The sequence below is a fragment of the Bos grunniens genome, chromosome 29 (genome assembly GCF_055505025.1).
Source record: "Bos grunniens cultivar Pamir isolate PY7600 chromosome 29, Bosgru_T2T1.0, whole genome shotgun sequence".
Lineage (NCBI taxonomy): Eukaryota > Metazoa > Chordata > Mammalia > Artiodactyla > Bovidae > Bos > Bos grunniens.
In genome coordinates this window covers 518,705-539,033 of record NC_141193.1, presented here as the reverse complement: position 1 = coordinate 539,033, position 20,329 = coordinate 518,705, and the positions used below count along the sequence as shown (strand labels likewise).

The following is a 20,329-nucleotide window of genomic DNA, read 5'->3' as shown; positions in this document are numbered from 1 at the left end:
GGCCAAGTGCCCCCTGGGCTGCTGTGTATTCCTGGGTGAGCTTCTGTGTTTTGTGGGGAACTTGAATATCGAATACTGATTAAGTAGAAAATGTTCCAGGCAGTGAGAGTTGCCCAGGATTGTGGGGGCGGGGTGCTGAGCTGAGGAGGACCTGTGAGAGTCGAGCTGTCCCTGTGCTTCCCTGTGGTCCAGGCTGTGCTTAGGGTCTCTCACGGTGCTTTCTTTGCTCAAGGACCTCAGTCTCCTCCCACTCCTCTGGCTCCCGGTCAAGAGAAGGGTGGCACCAAGTACAACTGGGACCCGTCGGTGTACGACAGCGAGCTGCCCGTGCGCTGCCGCAACATCAGCGGCACCTTATACAAGAGCAGGCTTGGCTCAGGTGGGTGGGGGCGGCCCAGGAGGATGTGGGTGGGCCCAGGTGGGCGGGGGGCAGGCCCTGGAGGATGTGGGTGGGCCCAGGTGGGCAGGGGGCGGGCCCTGGAGGATGTGGGTGGGCCCAGGTGGGCAGGGGGCGGGCCCAGGAGGATGTGGATGGGCCCAGGTGGGCGGGGGGCGGGCCCAGGAGGATGTGGGTGGGCCCAGGTGGGCGGGGGGCGGGCTCTGAAGGATGTGGGCGGGCCCAGGAGGATGTGGGTGGGCCCAGGTGGGTGGGGGGGCGGGCCCAGGAGGATGTGGGTGGGCCCAGGTGGGCAGGGGCGGGCCCAGGTGGGTGGGGGCGGGCCCAGGAGGATGTGGCTGGGCCCAGGTGGGCTAGGGGCGGGCCCAGGAGGATGTGGGTGGGCCCAGGTGGGCGAGGGGCGGGCCCAGGAGGATGTGGGTGGGCCCAGGTGGGCGAGGGGCGGGCCCAGGTAAGTGAGGGGTGGGCCCAGGTGGGTCTGCAGCCTCCACATAAGCTGAGGTCAAGGAAGGCTGTAATGGCATAGACTAGTCAAACAAACAGGCACTTTGAGGGGGCCGTAGGCCCAGACCATGTTTCCTGAGGTCTTGGGTCCACTTGGTGTCCGGTCGGCAGGAAGCTCTGCAAGTGGGCAGAGGTCATCAGCTCCACGAGGGAGGGGGTCGAGGCATGGTGCCCAGGGCATCAGGTGGATGCTTGGGCATGTGGTCAGATGCAATGCCCGCGGGTGTGGGTTCATGGCGGGGTGCAAGGGGGCAGTTGGCCTGGTGTGAGCAGGGAGCACAGCAGGTGGCCTGTCCTTTCAGGAGGCCGGGGTCGCTGTATCAAGCAGGGGGAGAACTGGTACAGCCCCACCGAGTTTGAAGCCATGGCAGGAAGGGCTAGCAGCAAAGACTGGAAGAGGAGCATCCGCTATGCGGGGCGGCCACTGCAGTGCCTCATCCAGGTACCCCAGCGCTCACCTCCCCACCTCCCGCCTCCCAGGGTGCCAGCTACGGGGCTCTGAAGGCCCACAGGCCAGAGTCAGACAGATATCGTTTGAGTCCTCCACTTACTTGCTGTGTGACCTGGGGCAAGTCACTTAACCTTTCTGTTTCCCTGTGTTTCGAATGGGACGTTGAGCAGGTTTGCACAGTGCCTTGTGCAAGGATGAGGAATGGATGAGGCAACACAGCTTCCATTTCAGTGAGCACACGTGAGTTCATTTATTAACAGGAGAAAGTCAAACGGAAGTTTAATAACGTGTGTGGCAGAGAGACCCAATGAGACTGAGTAACTCTGTCCGTGACTTTCTGAAAGATACCAACCATCTCTCTTGAGCTTATCCAAGGGGAGAGGGCCCCTGCTCCTGTTTCCAGTTTAGCTCCTGGGGTTGGCAGAGGCGTCACGCCCATACTCCCTGGATGGGAAAGGTGGATGGTGTGTGCAGAGAGGTTCTGGAAACAATGGGTTCCATCCTCATGGCGGGGGTCAGGGTAGAGCTGGTTGGAGCCTGGGCCTGTCGCTTGAGGGCCACCCTCTCATTTGTTGTGGTGTCTCAGATCCTCTCCAGTGTTGCCATGTCTCTGAGACCCTGTCCCGTGTTGCGGTGTCTCTGAGGCCCTCTCCTGTGTCATCGTGTCTCTCACGCCCTCTCCCGTGCTGTGGTGTCGCAGTGTCTCTGAGACCCTCTCCCATGTCGCGATGTCTCCGAGACCCTCTCCCGTGTCGCGGTGTCTCCGAGACCCTCTCCCGTGTCGCGGTGTCTCCGAGACCCTCTCCCGTGTCGCGGTGTCTCCGAGACCCTCTCCCGTGTCGCGGTGTCTCCGAGACCCTCTCCCGTGTTGCGGTGTCTCTCAGACCGTCTCCATGTCGCGGTGTCTCCGAGACCCTCTCCCGTGTCGCGGTGTCTCTCATGCCCTCTCCCGTGTCGTGGTGTCTCTGAGACCCTCTCCCATGTCACGGTGTCTCCGAGACCCTCTCCCGTGTCGTGGTGTCTCTGAGACCCTCTCCCGTGTCGCGGTGTCTCTCACGCCCTCTCCCGTGTCATGGTGTCTCTGAGACCCTCTCCCATGTCACGGTGTCTCCGAGACCCTCTCCCGTGTCGCGGTGTCTCTCACGCCCTCTCCCGTGTCGTGGTGTCTCTGAGACCCTCTCCCATGTCACGGTGTCTCCGAGACTCTCTCCCGTGTCACGGTGTCTCCGAGACTCTCTTCCGTGTCGTGGTGTCTCTCACGCCCTCTCCCGTGTCACGGTGTCTCCGAGACCCTCTCCCGTGTCGCGGTGTCTCCGAGACCTTCTCCCGTGTCGTGGTGTCTCCAAGACCCTCTCCCGTGTCGCGGTGTCTCTCAGACCGTCTCCATGTCGCGGTGTCTCCGAGACCCTCTCCCGTGTCGCGGTGTCTCTCACGCCCTCTCCCGTGTCGCGGTGTCTCTGAGACCCTCTCCCATGCCGCGGTGTCTCTGAGACCCTCTCCCATGTCATGGTGTCTCCGAGACCCTCTCCCGTGTCGCGGTGTCTCTCACGCCCTCTCCCGTGTCGCGGTGTCTCTGAGGCCCTCTCCCATGTCGTGTCTCTCATGCCCTCTCCCGTGTTGTGGTGTCTCTCACGCCCTCTCCCATGTCGCGATGTCTCCGAGACCCTCTCCCGTGTTGCGGTGTCTCTCAGACCATCTCCTGTGTCGCAGTGTCTCACGCCCTCTCCCGTGTCGCGGTGTCTCTCAGACCGTCTCCCGTGTCACGGTGTCTCACGCCCTCTCCCGTGTCACGGTGTCTCACGCCCTCTCCCGTGTCACGGTGTCTCACGCCCTCTCCCGTGTCACGGTGTCTCACGCCCTCTCCCGTGTCGTGGTGTCTCACGCCCTCTCCCGTGTTGCGGTGTCTCACGCCCTCTCCCGTGTCGCGGTGTCTTTTGAACCCCAGGATGGCATCCTGAACCCTCATGCAGCCTCCTGCACCTGTGCCGCCTGCTGTGACGACATGACCCTGGTGAGTGCCCCTTCGGCCCCTCTCCGGCTACTTCCCCCTTAGTTTCCCCTCAGACTCTGTTCATCGGCTGTTGCTCTGGTGGCTGAGGCCTCAAGTGGGCCCCTGGACTGCTCAGAGGACCCGAAGGGGACCTTCCTAGATAAAGTAAACCGCGTGACGTCCCCGTCCTGCCCCCCCAGGCTTTTCTCACGGTGATGACAACGCGCTGTTTTACGTTTTGCATTTTTAACATCATTTTGTAAAAAATATCGCACGGAACTGCTTTGTTTAGAGAACAGTAGCGTCTTCGCAAGTCTTTGCTTACCCGGGTCCCTAACTGTTAAAGGCGGGCGTTGTCCCGACTGACTCCGCTGAGCGGCTTTCAGCGTGAGGCCAGTGTGCCCTGTGTGAACCACCAGCTTTGTTTCAGGAGTTCTTATTATTGAATATTATTTTTAAATGTCTCAAAAGTTAAAAACCTGCTTAATGAGGTTTCCTCTTAAGAATTTTTTTAAAGGTTTTGTTTTTAGTACTTTTAAAACACTTATTTACTTTTGGTTGCCCTGGGTCTCTGCTGCCATGCGGGCTTTCTCCAGCTGCAGCGGGCGGGCCTCTGGCTGCGGGGCGCGGCTCTGGGGCGCGCAGGCCTCCGCAGTGGCCGTGCCTGGGCTCGGTATTGTGTGCACGGGCTTGCTCGCTCTGCAGCATGTGGAACCTTCCCAGACCAGGGATCGAACCCATGTCCCCTGCATCGGCAGGCAGATTCTCATTCACTGTACCATGAAGGAAGTCCTCCTTTTTAAAGTTCGATTGCTCATCTGGTTAACTATTAGCAGCTGTGTAGGAAAGCCAACTGGAGAGACGTTCTTGACTGGGAAAACCAAATATCCTGAAACCGTCTAGTTTGTATACAGATCACATGTGATTCTAATAGAACGTTGTTGTTCAGTCACTGAGTCTCGTTCGACTCTGTGACCCCACGGACTGCAGCACACCAGGCTTTCCTGTCCTTTACTATTTGCCAGTTTCCTCAAACTCATGTCCAGTGAGTCGATGATGCCTTCCAACCATCTCATCCTCTGTCACCCCCTTCTCCTCCTACCCTCAATCTTTCCCAGGATCAGGATCTTTTCCAGTGAGTCGGCTTTTGGCATCAGGTGGCCGAAGAATTACCCAGCAGGATATTTGTGTGAGAATAAGATACTTTTAAAGTTTGCTTGAGGGGACCGGCAGGTGATGTTCTTGGATATCCTGCAGGGGTCAAAGGAGCAGAGCAGGAGGTTTGCCCCGTCAGGAAGTGTGGAACACACAACAGGATTGTCTGTGGTCTCCGCAAATGCCGAAACCCCAAGGTGTCACCTGCAGGGCGGAACCTGGATGCTGAAAGCTAGAAGCGCCAGAAGAGAACTCAGGGATGCTATGGACCTGTGGGGTGGCAGCCTCTGTGTGGGGAACGTGTTCTTCTCCCCAAATAGATCTACAGGTTTGACGTGGCTCCCTTCACAGTCCTGGCAGGATTTTAAGGATTCTAAGGTTTCTATGGAAAGGCAGAGGAAATGGAATTGCAGCAGAGCTCTGAGAATGAAGACTAAGACTGCAGAGGCCACAGCTCGGGCCCCAGACCTGCCAAGTGGTGTCCTTGGGTGAGAGTGTGTGGTTTTGCGGAGGAGGGCCTGTCAATCTAGGGGCAGACCAGCCACCCACACGGACCCAGAAGGCGTGGGGCCAGTCGGACACTGTAGGCATAGAGTGACCCTTGACCCAGACGTCCTACTTCGTATACCAGTGAATTAAAAGTGGATTCTAGAGTCAGATTTGTTGAAAACAAAATTAAAGTTTCTAGAAGAAAATCTGTGATCTTAAGTTAGACCTGGGGTTTCTTAGACGTGGAACCACAGGTGCAGTCCACGAAATAAAGTCTCGTACGTCTCCTTCGTCAAACGGACACGCTTTGGCTCCGAGTCAGGAACGGTGGTCTGCAGAGCTCCATGGGCCAACCCCCAGAGACATAATCCTCATTGGCGAAATAATGGAAAAACCTGCTTAGAATCTCTGAAAGCTGTCCTGGTGGCATATAGCAAAAAAATATTTATCCAGGAGAATTTTGTGAGTCTGGTGTGTGAGCCAGGGCCTGTTCCCTGCCCGCGGCCCTGCTCGGCTGAGGGAAAGCTCCGCTCCAGGCCCCCGGCCCCATCGTCCCGGCCCCACTCGCCCGTACCCCACACGGTGGAAGTCCCCGCGGTAGTCACGGCAGCAACAGGACCACGGAGTTAGGCTGATGGCCGTGAGTGCTGCCCAGGCTCCGCTCCAGGGCAGTGTGTGGGCGGATGCCAGCTAAGCGACTGTCCTGGGGCGTTTCCTCTAGATGTGTCCCAAAAGCCCCCAGCACAGAGCCCCAGGTGCCTGGATCCCACAGCGGAGCAGTTTGCAGAGGGTAGAGCAGTCGGCTGGAAAGAGCGGAGCCAGCAGCTGGTGCGGCAGCTTGACTGCTGCTGCCCGGAGGGGCCACGGGGGACAGCTCGTGCAGGACTCCAGCCGGGAAGCCTGGAGGAGAGCAGACGTCTGCATGGCGGTCCAGTACAGCGCCCAGGATGTCCAGCTTCAACAGAAGTCATGAGATGTGTAAAGGAACGGGGGTGTGTGGACCCCACAGAAGAACAGCAGCAGGCAGTGGACCCTTCCCGTTGTAGCAGCAGCTGACAGGGCTTCCAGGCAGGCTCCGTGTCTGCAGGGCGGAAGCGTCCTCATCAGGGGTCTCGATCTCGGTCTCAGTCTGCGGGGCCGGGGCAGGCACCATGGCCTGGGTGCCACCGCCAGGCACCACTCCCGGGGCAGCAGCAGCACACGTGGGCTTTCTCACAGCTGTGGAGGCGGCAGCCCGGGTCCCAGTGCTTGTTTGCTGCTGGCAGGGGCTCCTCTTGGCCTGCAGGCTCTCACTCACGTGGCAGTTAGGGGGTGTTTCTGGTATTTCCTCCTCCAGGGACACTAATCCCACCAGGTTAGGGCCGCCCCCATCCTTACTCCTAATGCAGCCACACTGCTGGTTGAGACCTCACAGGTCAGCCCAGAAGGTGTGACGACATCTCATCACGTGGAGAAAAATCACAAAAGGGAGGAGCCCAGCGGAGATCCTGGGGTTGAGAAGAAAGTCCACGCTTGGGTCCACAGCACATGCGGAAGGGCAGCAGGGAGGGCCAGTTAGCCCACGGGGTCTCGGGCACGAGCTGGGAGGCTCCCCAGCCTTCCCCTTGTCCTGCCTTGGTGCTCCATCTAGGGCCTCTGCTCCTGTGCGTCTGGGCCTGTGGGGCGCCCCCTGGCCTCGTGGGCCCCGTTTGTTTTCTGTCTCCTGGGCATTCCTGAAACTCTGATGTGGACGATGCTCACTGTTTGAAGCGCTTTCACTCACTCGGTCTCCCTGAAAGCACCTCTTCTGTTACTTCGAGGCACTGGGGGCTGAAGAGAGCTAAGAGCTGGGCGTGTCCCTGCGTGGGTGCGTCCCTGGGCAGGGCAGCCGTCGGGACAGAGTCGGGTGGTTCCCTCACATCTCCCTCTGTCCCCCCACCCCCTAGAGCGGCCCCGTCAGGCTCTTCGTGCCCTACAAGAGGCGCAAGAAGGAGAGCGAGCTGCCGGCCACGCCCGTCAAGAAGGACGCACCCAAGAACATCACCCTGCTCCCCGCCACCGCCGCCACCACCTGTGAGTGTCTGCGCAGCCCCTGCCGCCACGCGCGCTCTTAGTGTGTGCTGCTCACGCGTGTGGCCAAGGGCTTTGGGTCTAAAACGGCACAGCTCCTGCTCCCAGAGGCTCCTTGGCCTCCTGGGTCCCGGCTTCTCCTCCGCATTGGCTTCATGCCAAGTGCGCAGGTCTGGGTCTCGGGCAGCCCCCCGCCCTCAGAGGCTGCGTATGCCCCAGTGGGCAGGCGAGGCTGGTAGGAGTTGAGGGAGGAGCCCTTGCTCCTGAAACCTTGAGACGGTGGGTGGGGGTGGAGGGAAGACCCAAAGGGAGGGAAGGTCTGGGGGCTGATGGGTCCTCAGAGACTGTCCACGACCCAGTGGGTCCTTCGGGGCCTGGAGGACACGGAGCTCTGAGATGCTGGGAGGCGTGGCTGCTGTTTCTCTTCAACTTCAGTGAGTGTTTTCCTTAGAGAGGGTACACGCATGTGTGTGTTTAGGATCCAACAGCCAGAGCCGCCTCTGGGGGCGTGGGCCTTGCCCTCACTGGCGCTAGGCACCACCCTGTGGAGATGGGCTGGGGGGCCCCCGGGCACTGCTGTGCACCCCACGCCACCCCTGCCCCATTGGTGGGTTTCCGGCTGGCCGAGTAACGGCTGCCCTGCCCTTGCAGTCACCGTGACCCCCTCAGGACAGATCACTACCTCGGGTGCGCTGACCTTTGACCGGGCGTCCACCGTAGAGGCCACTGCGGTCATCTCGGAAAGTCCAGCCCAGGGCGACGTCTTTGCAGGAGCCACAGGCAAGTGGTCTCAGCCCTGGTGCCCTGGCCCCGAGAGACTCCCCTTTCACCGGCAGGAGCCATGGAGACCCCGAAGGAGGGAGTGGGGCTGGGGGCTTGGCCGGTGGTGGAGGACCAGGACCTGAAAAGCTGAGGCTGCTGGTGGAACGTAGAGAGAGCCGGCGGGCAGAGGCGCCCTGTGCATCTGTAAACTCTGAGGCCACGTTAGGGAGCAAAAGGGAGCAGTGGGAGCCCACCTGCTCCTGTGCCATCCTGCCCCACTCCGGGCCCCCGCGCGTCGTCGGTTCTGGTTCCTTCCGGGCCCCCGTGCGTCATCAGTTCTGGTTCCCTCCCGGCCCCCGCGCCTCATCTGTTCTGGTTCCCTCCGGGCCCCCGCGCCTCGTCGGTTCTGGTTCCCTCCAGGCCCCCGCGCGTCGTCAGTTCTGGTTCCCTCCGGGCCCCCGTGCGTCATCAGTTCTGGTTCCCTCCCGGCCCCCGCGCCTCATCTGTTCTGGTTCCCTCCGGGCCCCCGCGTGTCGTCGGTTCTGGTTCCCTCCCAGCCCCCGAGCCTCATCGGTTCTGGTTCCCTCCCGGCCCCCGCGCCTCATCGGTTCTGGTTCCCTCCCGGCCCCCGAGCCTCATCGGTTCTGGTTCCCTCCGGGCCCCCGCGCGTCGTCGGTTCTGGTTTCCTCCAGGCCCCGGCGCTGTCGTCGGTTCTGGTTCCCTCCGGGCCCCCGCGCGTCATCAGTTCTGTTCCACTCCCACCCCTGGCCCTGTCGTCGGTTCTGTCCCCCTCCGGGCCCCGGCGCTGTATTCGGTTCTGGTTCCCTCCGGGCCCCTGCGCGTCCTCAGTTCTGGTTCGCTCCGGGCCCCAGTGCATCGTCGGTTCCCTTTCCTTCTGGGCCCCTGGCGCTGTTGTCTCAACAGTCCACTTCCTCCACTTGTGAGCTCGGGGGCTGTCTGGCTGGGCGCGCAGCAGCGGGGTCACGGGCATGGCGCCCCTCTCCGCACAGTGCAGGAAGCGAGCGTGCAGCCTCCGTGCAGGGTCGGCCACCCGGAGCCCCACTACCCCGGTTATCAGGACAGCTGCCAGATCACACCGTTCCCAGAGGCCGCACTGCCGACATCTCATCCCAAAATAGGTGAGTGAGAAGGAGCCCTGCTCCCGAGGTCTGGGGAGGCAGGGCTGTTTGTAGACTGGAAGCTACTGCCAGATGCTAGGTGGGGCAAGGCTGCTCACCTAGTGCCCTGTGCCCTGCAGAGCCTAGAATCTGCCGGGCTCCACCCGGGACGCTGCTCTGGGTCAGTGTCCCCGAGGGCACTTGTGCCCTGGCTTCAGGTGCGAGAGTGTGCGTGTCCGTGACTCACTGGCCTGAAGCTTGCCAGCACGTCCTTGTGTGTGTGTATCTGATTGTCACTACCTGCCTCCCCCGACCCACCTCCTAAAGCCTAGCCCCAGCCCCGGCAGAGCCCCAGCAGGCCGCGGCCAGCCTCGGGGGTGTTCACCCATGTGGCCGCGGCACTCCTGCCTACCTGCTCCTTGCTGATTCCAGTGTGGACTCGGGGTTTCCTGTTTCCTTCAGGGCGGTGCAGCCTGTTCCTGGGGTGATCGTGTCGGGGTGGGTTCTGGTCTAGACCGCGGGGCCCCTAGACCGGGGCTCCGGTCTAGACCGATGCCCCCTCTGTCTGCCCTGTCCCACTGCCCCTCCCCTTAGGTCCGGCGCAGCGAGGGCTGGAGGCTCGCTTCAGGGTCCTGTCTTCCAGACCCCGTGCTTCCGCTCCCGGGGGCGGGTTCACAGCCGAGGTCTGGCCACTCTGTGGGTCTGGCTCCTGAGCACTGACTCTGCATCTCGTGCAGCTCTTGTCTAGTGGTTCACCCAGGAGCTGAAAATGGGCCTTGGTGGGGCATTTGCGCCAAGGACTCAGCCGGTGCTCCCATCAGGGCTTTTCCTCAGAGGAGGCCGACGTGCACAGCAAGGCCTGGGTGCGCGTGTCTCCCCCGGGGCATCTCTGCCCAGGTCCCTTGGGACAGAGGTGGGCAGGCCTCGTGCGTCCAAAGTGTGAGTCTCCATGTCCTGTCCAGAGCCAGCGTCGCCCCAGGTTCCCTTTCCACCCCCGTGATTTCTTCTGCAGCTGAGAGGAACCTGCCCCCCGCTAGCCCTGATCTGTGCCCCAGACCCCGTGCCCACAGACGGCCCTGAAGTTTTCTGTGTGAGCAGAAACGAAACCAGGAGGCTTCAGCTCCTGCTTGCACTTGGCGTGCCATCCGTGGTCGGGCAGCTGTAGCCGCAGCAGGGGTCAGAGGGGGCGCCGGGGGGGAGGGCGTCTCTGCACCTGCAGTACCTTAGGTGCCCTCTAGGCCTGCGCTCTGTGCACCAGCCCGGTCTCCCTCACTCAGTGAGAACACGGAGGCCCCTGGAGCCAGGTCTCTGTGCACCAGCCCGGTCTCCCTCACTCAGTGAGAACACGGAGGCCCTTGGAGCCAGGTGACGTGCTGACTCCTTGCTCTGTTTTGCTTCCCTCGGGCTAGTGCTGACGTCCCTGCCGGCCCTGGCAGCGCCGCCCTCCACCCCCACCAAAGCTGTCTCCCCCGCGGTGGTCAGCGGGCTGGAGGTGTCGGAGCAGCGGACCTGGCTGTACCTGGAGGAGATGGTTAACTCCCTGCTCAGCACCGCGCAGCAGCTGAAGACGCTGTTCGAACAGACCAAGCAGGCCAGCTCCTACCGGGAGGCTGCCGCGGCCCAGGCCAGAGCCCAGGCGGACGCCGAGCGGAAGGAGGTACCGTCTGCGCCGCGGGTGTGTGCCGCCTTCCCGGGCAGGGGCGCGGGGGGCGCACACGCAAGTGAAGCTTGTCTGCTAGCGAGGCAGGCGTCCCCCTCGGGTGTTCAGCTCTCACACACACTCCAGTACCACCTGTGGCAGACGGCGCGCGTCCCGTCAGGCCAGCCTCCCCGGGGACTGTCCCCTGTGACGCGGAGTCGCGGGGGCAGCGGGGGTGTTGCCGGTCACAGTTGCTGTGGACTGTAGTTTGTAAACGGACCACGTTGATTTTTTCTCACCAAATCTATGTAAGAAAAATTTTCACTTTACTACTTTTTGTAGACAAGAGGAAAGAAAGTTTTATCGCATTCTTAATTATGCTTTTGTTTTGCTGAGGCTTGCAGAATCTGGCAGGGGGCTGGGGAGGACTGTCACAGCCAGGACGCAGTGGGCTGAAAGCCCACCTGCGTCTTGTGGAGCCCCTTTACTCTGATGGGTCCCGAGCGGCCGCTTAGCACGGTCGCCTGTCTGCTGTCGGCTGATTCTGACCCTCTGGTCGTCTCAGGACCCGCTGTGCGCACTCCTCCCCTTGCACCTGGGGACACCCTGCTCCTGCTGGTTCCAGGCCCCTTGGTTCCAGGCAGAAGCTCTGAGCCCTGCTGGGTTCTGTGTGCTCACCTGGCAAGCGCGGGACTTGGTCCTCACGAGCAGCTGAGCTGGCTGCTCCCCCGCCCGTCGTGTGGGGATCTGTCTCGGCTTCCGCTGCTGGGCATGGCTGTAGGCCTGGTCTGGGCAGGACGGGCGTGGTCTTGCTGCTGCTCTCATGCGTGGGGCTGCAGGCTCTCCTGGAGGGGGTGGGGGCACCGTGGGCACAGCTGTCTCGCCCATTGTTTCTGCTGGCTCGGCCCCGTGCTGGCTCCCTGGGGACGGCCAGGGCCTGTAGCCGCCGTGCATGGCATGCATTTCCTTGGTTTCTGGCCATCTGCAGCTCTAGCCTCAGCCTTCTGCCCACACCCTTCCCTCCCCTGCCCCAGGTTCAGCGTCACAACCCACCTCCCCGCCAGTTCCTGCCCCACCTGCCAGGGCCTCCCCCCAGCCAGGCTCCCTCCATTCCTGCCGGCTCTCCTTGCTTTCCAGACCTCAGATCGCTGCCTTCTGGCTCCCTGGTGACTGTTGGGAGGGTCAGCCTGCAGGCTGCTCTGGTGACCCGAAGGACAGCTGCCCCTTTTTCTCTTTGGCTTGGGAGGTTGTTCGTCTGAGCCACAGTGGTCTCGTGTTGCTCAGAGACTAACTTTTTAATCATTTAATATTTGCATATTTCACATTCATAAGCATTTTACTACTTTTATTTTTTAAACGTTTATTTGTATCTGTTTTTATAACTAGTCTCGTTTGTTTTTGTGTGCTCATGCGTTCACATATTTATGATCTTATACTTTAGAAAAATCCCTAACATGCATGATGAAAGCGTGTTCTTTTTCTCGTTGAAACACGGTTCACATGCTGTAGGACTCACCCCTTTAAGGTGTGCAGTCCAGGAGCTGGCTCACACACGCATTCAGTCCCCATTGATTCCAGGGCTCTTCACCTCCCAGGGAAGCCCCGGGCCCATGAGTGCCACCCCACCCGCCCCGGTGCACAGTCCAGGAGCTGGCTCCCACACTCGTTCAGTCCCCGTTCATTCCAGGGCTCTTCACCTCCCAGGGAAGCCCCGGACCCGTGAGCACCACCCCACCCACCCCCAGGTCCCTGCTGCACTCACCCGCTTCCTCTCTCTGACTCTGCCTGTTCCCACCCACCCCAGACCCCGGTTACACTCACCCACTTCCTCTCTCTGACTTTGCCTGTTCTGCACATTTCTTGGAAATGGGAATCACACAGGATGTGGTCTTTTGTGTCTGGCTCCTTTCCCTGAGCAGTGTTTCCACGATGCGTCCATACTGTGGCCTGGATTAGCGTTTCACTCCTGTTCACGACTCCATGCCAATCGCCGCGTCCCGGGCTGCTTTTCACTCCTCGGTCAGTGGACGCTGCCAGTGTCTCTGCCCTCTGATCTCTGTGCACAGCCGTCTGCGTGGATGTGTGTGCTGCCCCTTCTCCAGGGGGTGAGGCTGGGAGCCCAGCCGCCGGGTCCATGGAGGCTCCCAGTTCACTCAGCAGCTGCCAGCCTGTGTGCCAGCCTGTGGTTGCCTGTCCGACGCCCACCATCGTGTGTGCCCTGCCCCTGCTGAGCCTGGGGGCTGTGGGGGAGACCCTTGTCCTTGTTTAGAGTCCAGGGCCGGGAGTGCAGGTGTGGGGAGACTGCTGTGCACCCCCCAGCTCAGCAGTCAGACCAGCTGGACAGTGGGCAGGCAGCTCGGGCTGCTGACCAGGGCCTCCTCCCAGGAGGGAAGTGCAAGAGGAAGCGGTTTAGCTTTCAGTTTGACATCTTTCATAGATTTTCTTGGACTTTCTTTCAGAGAATAAACTACGAGTAAGTTCTGTGAAAACTCTCCGACGACGGATGGGCTGAAAGAGAAAGTGTAGGTTAGGATGCAGCGTGGGTTCCCACCTGGTTGGGTCGTGCGGGTACTTTCAGGGCCCTGTGCTGGGCCAGCTGCCTGGGTTTTGTTTCTCAGATAGGACCAGCCCACAGTCATGGCCAGGCTCATCCACACGAAGGGTCCAGAAGCTGAATTCCTGCCATGCAGACCTCTTGACGTGCGTGTCTGGCGGGTCAGCCAGGAGCATCTGGCATGGCGGGGTTGCTCAGGTCCCCACCCATGAAAGGCTGGGCTGTGCATTTTGTTTGTAATTTCATGTATTTCTAGGAAACAAATGCGACATGAGATGCCTTTACACTTAACAGTCCTGTTTGGTGGAAGATGCTCAGCCTCTAGTGAGAGGCTTGAGCCTCCTCCTCCACTGGGACATCATCACATGTCCATAACCTGAGTTCCGACACTGGTGGGGCTCACAGGCTTAGGCTCCTCGGGTGACCTGGTTCTGTTTCCTGCAGATGTGGGTTGACCACCCTCTGTACCTAGTGTGCTCACCTTTGTAATTGCTGATGTGTCTGAGCCATGGCCCCTGCAGGCCACAATGCCTGGACGCTGGGTCTTGGGAACCAGACTTCCTGGGGAGCCTTCGCCAGGATCATCTGGGGACTGAGGGGTCATGACTTGACTCATGCGAGAGAGGCACCCAAAATGTGTCCCTGAAGCAGATGGCAGCAGTGAGAAGTGGCCTTCAGGGTCTGGGTGGAAGGAGCCAGAAGGCTGGGGGTGGAGGGGGCACGGGTCTGTCATGGAGGGGCTTCTGGGCACCTGACAAGCCCCCTACTCTGGATCACATGGCAAGAGGCAGGCACCCCACCCCGGATCGCACAGAGAGAGACCCCCCACCCCAGATCACATGGAGAGAGACCCCCCCAACCCCACGGATCACACAGAGAGGCCCCCCCACTGCGGATCACATGGAGAGAGACCCCCCAACCCCACGGATCACACAGAGAGGCCCCCCCACTGCGGATCACATGGACAGAGACCCCCCCAACCCCACGGATCACACAGAGACGCCCCCCCACTGCGGATCACATGGACAGAGACCCCCCCAACCCCACGGATCACACAGAGAGGCCCCCCCACTGTGGATCACATGGAGAGAGACCCCCCCACCCCGGATCACACAGAGAGGCCCCCCCACTGCGGATCACATGGAGAGAGACCCCCCCAACCCCACGGATCACACAGAGAGGCCCCCCCACTGTGGATCACATGGAGAGAGACCCCCCCACCCCGGATCACACAGAGAGGCCCCCCCACCGCGGATCACACGAAGAGAGACCCCCCCAACCCCTGATCACACAGAGAGGTCCCCCCCACCGCGGATCACACGGAGAGAGACCCCCCCACCCCACAGATCACACAGAGAGGCCCCCCCACCCCGGATCGCACAGAGAGGCCCCCCAACCCAGGATCACACGGAGAGAGACCCCCCCCCACCCACGGATCACACAGAGAGGCCCCCCCACCCCAGATCACACGGAGAGGCCCCCCCACCCCGGATCACACGGAGAGGCCCCCCCACCCTGGATCGCACGGAGAGGCCCCCCCACCCCGGATCGCACGGAGAGGCCCCCCCACCCCGGATCGCACGGAGAGAGGCCCCGAGGAGCTGTTGCTGTAGAGCCTGTCGGGAGGCGTCCACAGCGTGCTCTGAGCTCTGAGGGGCGTGTGTAGTGGGGAGCAGAGAGTGAGGCCGCACGGCCCACGGAGAGGCTCCACGTGAGACCCCGGCGCTTGCCTGCCAGGGAGGGAACCGGGGTTGCCTTCTTGGATGTTTCATGTGGAATTTCTTAGAAAATCAAATTTTAGCCCAACTGAACTATCAGAGAGGTTTAGTCAGTTTTACCCATGGGGCATTTGTGTTGCGTGTGTATAATTAGCTCAGCAGAGATTAAACAGGGCAGGAGACCAGACGCCCTTCCCATCAAGGACGCCACGTCCAGCAGAAACCAGCCATGTGGCTGCAGGGCGCTGGGCCTGAGCTGTGGCCCGTCTCTGTGTCCCTGGCTCCTTCTCGGGCCTACACTGGTCATCCGACTTCCCGTCAAGAGGGAAGTGTGGTCAGAAGAGCCGCTATGCTGAGGGCTCCTTCCAGTGCCACGGGCACACAGCAGACACTGTTCTCAGCACTGGCGGAAGCCCAGTGCCCGTGGGTCAGCAGTGCCGTCTCTTCTGGCTGCAGGTGTGTCTCCTGTGGCTGCTAGGGGGAAGGCTCTCGCGTTTCTCTCTTCTCAAGGCCTTATCTCACTCCAGGGTCCAACTTGGCACGTGGCCATGTTGGAGGTTCCAGCTGTGAAGTGCAGCAGTCCCCCTTTTCCTCACCGGGCACGCTGGTGGGGGCTCCTCCTGGACAGGGCTGGTGTAGTGTTTCCAGAACCCTCCCCCGCAGATTGTCTCTAGTCCCTTTGTGTCTGAATGGACCCAGGGGGCCCGTGTTGTGGGCTTCACTCAGCTTGTTGCATCTTAGGCGGCTGGAACTCTCTCAGTGTCTCCCAAGTCCCTTACCTGGCCCTCTGAACTCCTTCCTCCTCTCTAGGACTAGAAGACCCCCCAGGCCCAAACTGGGGGCTCCCTGCCCCGGCCCTGTAGTTGTTTAGTCAGTCAGTCGTGTCCGACTCTGTGACCCCGCGGACTTCAGCACTCCAGGCTCCTCTGTCCTTCACTATCTCTGGGAGTTTGCTCATTCTCCTGTTCTTTGAATCGGTGATGCCATCCAGCTCCAGGCCTGGAATCAGCCGTGGAGAACGAATGGTCTTAGGAACCAAGATCTGGGCCTTGCTGGCCGGCGGCGTGGAGCCGTGTGGGTCCTGGCAGGCGTGTGCAGACCTTGCCCTGGGTGCTCTCCGCCGTCCGCCTCCCCCCTGCACGTGTGCTGATGTGTCTGACTTGGATCCCGGGCTTCTGGTTATTTTGGGTTAAGAAATATTTTTCCCAAAGGAATATGTTGGGAAGGCCCAAGGGATTGGAAATACTTTCTGCACACAAGCAGCGCCTGCCCCCCAAGGTTCATCACGATGCAGGCCTTTGCTTCAGGTGAGAGGCGTTTACTTAGCGCCTGCTCTTGTCCAAGGACAGCCCTGGTGCTGGGAGCACAGCCAGGGTGGGCCCAGGTGCTGGTGGGGGTCGGGGTGCGGCGCGAGGGCTCCCAGACGAGAGGCAGGAGGGTCCTCGGGGCCCCAGACCTCGCAGGCGGCTGCCGGCTGCTCCACGCCCAGTGCCGAGGGCTCTGCAAGACCTCTGCTCTCCCCGGAGAATCTCTTTGTCCTGGAAAGGAGAGGCAGGGACGAGCCAGCTTACTGCCTCGGAGCCCCTGTGATGCTGGAGTTTCCTGAAGAAGTGGGGGATGGCAGGTTATAGGTGGGAAGTATTGGTCAGCATTGTGGTCAGCAGAGAAGGAAGCTGAATCCAGAACAGGAACCAAGACACAGCATGCTGTTTTTCCCACACAGCCCCCCACCGGCCAGAGCAGGGGTCTGGCCTGCAGCGTGCTGGGGTCCTGCTGCCTGCCACCGTGTGTGGGTGCACACACTGGCCCGGCCCCGTCACCCCCTTGCACTGCCCCCTACCGCCTCTCCCCGCTCTAGAAGGAACAGTAGCACGCTTTGTGGGAAAAGCACACAGAAGGCCCAGCTCACGGAGCCCAGCTGGTGGGCTGGGGCACCTGGGGTGCAGGACAAGGAGCACCCAGGCTGTTAGTGGGGGTCCAGCTGAGGGCCTCCGGGGCCTGGCCACTCAGGGGCTGGCCCTGATGCCTGAGAATTCTGGTCCTCCCAGCTTCGCTTTCTGCACACTGGGTGGAAGTGAAATCCCTGCAGTTTGGAGCAAGGTTGGCCTGTATGTGATCCAGCCCCCTGCCTCCTGCTCAGAGTCTGTAAGGCAACGGCGGGAGATGTGGGTCGGTCTGGTCCCGGTCACCAACTCCTCTTCTGTGTCTCTGGGCAGCGTGCCCACCACTGACACCCTGTCCTCTTGCAGCAGTCCTGTGTGAACTGTGGCCGCGAGGCCCTGAGCGAGTGCACCGGCTGCCACAAGGTCAACTACTGCTCCACCTTCTGCCAGCGCAAGGTAGGCCCCGCCCCCGCCCCCGCCCCCGCCCCCTGCAAAACCAGGCCCCGCCCCCGCCCCGCTTTCGGCACAAGCTAGGCCCCGCCCCCGCCCCGCCCCCGCCCCGCCTGCCGGCGCCAGGTAGGCCCCGCCCCGCCCCCTGCGGTGTCTCCAGGCCCCCGCAGGGCCCCCAGGCAGCCTCCTGTGCCGTGGGCTGTGGCCGTGGAAGCCGCTGCTCACCCGCTGCCCGGACCTCATCCTGGTCAGCATCCCCAGCCTGGCCGCCTGGTCACAGGTCCTGGCTGTGTGCACGGTTGCACGCTGTGCTTCTGCTTCCATCCCTTGGCCTTTGACCCTAAGGAGACTGGAGAGAGTAGCACTTGCTGGCTTTCTGGCCCTTACTCAGAGTGCAAGGCCTAGCCGTGGGGTGGGGGCCTGTGGGGTTCGCCTCTCCTGGAAATTTGCCACAATGAGGAACAGCAACGTGATGGGTGGACACACAGTGACTCGTGTCGGCCTTTGCGTTGCCGGGATGCCCACGACTCCCGTCCTTAGATGCCCTCCAGCGAGAGGTGGGCAGGGATGACCCCCACGACCAGGGTGTGTGGGACCTTCCTCCTCTGCGTCTTAGGGCTGCGTGGGGCGCTGAGGAGGTCGGCACAGCGTGGAGGGCATGTCCATGGCTCCCAGCTTGCTCCTGGGCCCTGCCTATGTGTCGGGCTGGACGCTTGGGGAAGAGACCCACGGGTTTGCTTCTCCCTGGTCTCACCAGTGGGCTGGGCACTGAGGACAGGGCGCCTGCTTGCCCGCTGTGCCTGGGGCACTGCGGGGAGCTTGGGCTGCCAGGAGGAGCCAGCTTGTGATCCCAGAGGGCAGCTGACGGCTGGTGTCCCTGACTTTGAACCATCCCAGGAAGATTCGTGGGTTTATTTCTTGATGCAGTCATTTTAGCTAGATGCCACCTTGACTACAGCAGCTGCACTCTTACTGAGCTGGGCACTTAGGTCTTGGGTATAACCTTGTAGACGAAGACTCCAGTTCTCCGCTGACTGTGTTAGATTCGTCCGCTTGCAACACGCTGCCCTGATAAAGGCATGGGCTTTGAAGTACAGTGAATTTCAGAAACGCTGATTCTCACGTGCAATCCAGAATGAACACTTGGGAGGACCCGCAGCTCCTTGTGGTAAATGCTGGTGCTGGCAGTGAGGCTTCCGGCCCGCGCTCTGCGCCCTGAGACCCGGGGCGCTCGGTGCCGCCTCCCTTCCTGTGAGTGGGAGCGGCCATGCGCTGTGCCGCTCTTACGTGCAGGCTCCATTTCTTTTCCAGTCCCTTTGGGGGGTGGGCGTGTGTGTTTCATGCCTTCACTGAGGGAGGCAGGACGCACAGACCGTAAACTCCACCAAGCTTAAGCGCACAGTTCAGCGATCCACAGTAAGTCTGCCATTGTGAAAACATCACAGCTCAGCTTTAGGACCTCCCATCACCCCCAAAAGCCCCCTCAGGCCAACACTTCCGGGCACTGGCGACCAGGAGCCTCTCCCTCCGTCGCTCACCCGCTCTGCACACTGGCCACAGCAGACTCATGCTGCGTGTGATTGCCTGCATCCGGCTCCCCCGAGCAGCTTTCAGGTCCACCCTGTGGGCCTGGGTAGTCTGCCCGGTGTGGCTGGACCTCGCCTGTTCTCCAGCCGTCACCCGACGGATGTCTGGGCAGCCCCCACTGGGTGAGTGTCGGTGGACACTCAGGAGGGACTCGCCGGAGGGCAGGTGCTTGTCTCGGCTGCATTCACATGTACGTTTTAGGCAGACTTGTGTGTGACTCTGGTAGGAAACTCAGCTTGGCCAGCAGTGAGTCCGCCCCACCCGCAGCGCTCACTCGTGCCCTCTGCTTGTAGCCCTGCCACTGGGGGTGGCGGCCAGTGGGTTTAGTTGGCACCTCCCTGATGACTGATGATGTCGAGCAACTTTTTGTGTGCTTACTGGGTAGTTGAATATCCTTTGGCCAGAAATGTCTATTCAGATGTTTTGCTCATTTTTAAATGGGATTATTCCTCTCCTTATCAAGTGTGGCAACGTCTATGTGCAGTCTGAATGCAAATTTGAAGCCCAGCTTTTAAAAATTCTTTATTCTTTATTTTTGGCCGCGCCGTGCAGCTTATGGGATCTTAGTTCCCCAACCAGGGATTGAACCATTGTACCCTGCAGTGGAGGTGTGGAGTCCTAACCACTGAATGGCCAGGGAAGTCCCAAGAGGCCCACTTTATTAAAAATGTTTTTAATGGAGATCACGCTGTTGGTGTAGTATCTCAGAAAGTTTGCCTGACTCAAGGTCAGGGAAATCTATTTTTTCCTAAAACATTTATAATTTTAAGTCTTGAATTTTTATTTTCTTTAACTCACTATTATTTTGGGGACTGCACTACACACACAGCTTGCTGCATCCAAGTCCCTCCACCGAGCGTTGAACCCTGGCCAGATCCTAACCTCTGCACCATCAGGAACTCCCTGTTTTTAGATCTATGATCCATCTTGAGTTAATTTTTACGTATGATGTGAAACATTGTGGGGCCATGCCCGTGGGGCCACCCAAGACGGGCGGGTCATGGTGGAGAGGTCTGACAGAATGTGGTCCACTGGAGAAGGGAATGGCAAACCACTTCAGTATTCTTGCCTTGAGAACCCCATGAACAGTATGAAAAGGCAAAAAGATAGGATACTAAAAGAGGAACTCCCCAGGTCAGTAGGTGCCCAATATGCTACTGGAGATCAGTGGAGAAATAACTCCAGAAAGAATGAAGGGATGGAGCCAAAGCAAAAACAATACCCAGCTGTGGATGTGACTGGTGATAGAAGCAAGGTCCGATGCTGTAAAGAGCAATATTGCATAGGAACCTGGAATGTCAGGTCCAGGAATCAAGGCAAATCGGAAGTGGTCAAACAAGAGATGGCAAGAGTGAATGTCGACATTCTAGGAATCAGCGAACTGAAATGGACTGGAAGGGGTGAATTTGACTCAGATGACCATTATATCTACTACTGTGGGCAGGAATCCCTCAGAAGAAATGGAGTAGCCATCATGGTCAACAAAAGAGTCCGAAATGCAGTACTTGGATGCAATCTCAAAAACGCCAGAATGATCTCTGTTCGTTTCCAAGGCAAACCATTCAATATCACAGTAATCCAAG

The 20,329-nt window shown here is 60.3% G+C and overlaps 1 protein-coding gene across 3 annotated transcripts in view; it reads left to right on the top strand.

The window, feature by feature from the left end:
* Positions 1-20,329, top strand: part of DEAF1 (DEAF1 transcription factor) — a 29,256-nt gene that overhangs the window by 4,236 nt on the left and 4,691 nt on the right. Inside the window, exons 4-11 of one of the 3 annotated variants that reach the window (XR_015157769.1) lie at positions 233-379; positions 1,204-1,343; positions 3,298-3,363; positions 4,461-7,038; positions 7,687-7,815; positions 8,808-8,936; positions 10,325-10,572; positions 17,076-17,165. Coding sequence is in view for 2 of the 3 variants with exons in the window: in XM_086384230.1 (XP_086240356.1) it covers positions 233-379; positions 1,204-1,343; positions 3,298-3,363; positions 6,912-7,038; positions 7,687-7,815; positions 8,808-8,936; positions 10,325-10,572; positions 17,076-17,165 (1,076 nt within the window). In the remaining variant the exon portion in view is untranslated. The remainder of the gene's footprint in view (positions 1-232; positions 380-1,203; positions 1,344-3,297; positions 3,364-4,460; positions 7,039-7,686; positions 7,816-8,807; positions 8,937-10,324; positions 10,573-17,075; positions 17,166-20,329) is intronic. The other 2 variants (XM_086384231.1, XM_086384230.1) reach the window with 2 other exon arrangements.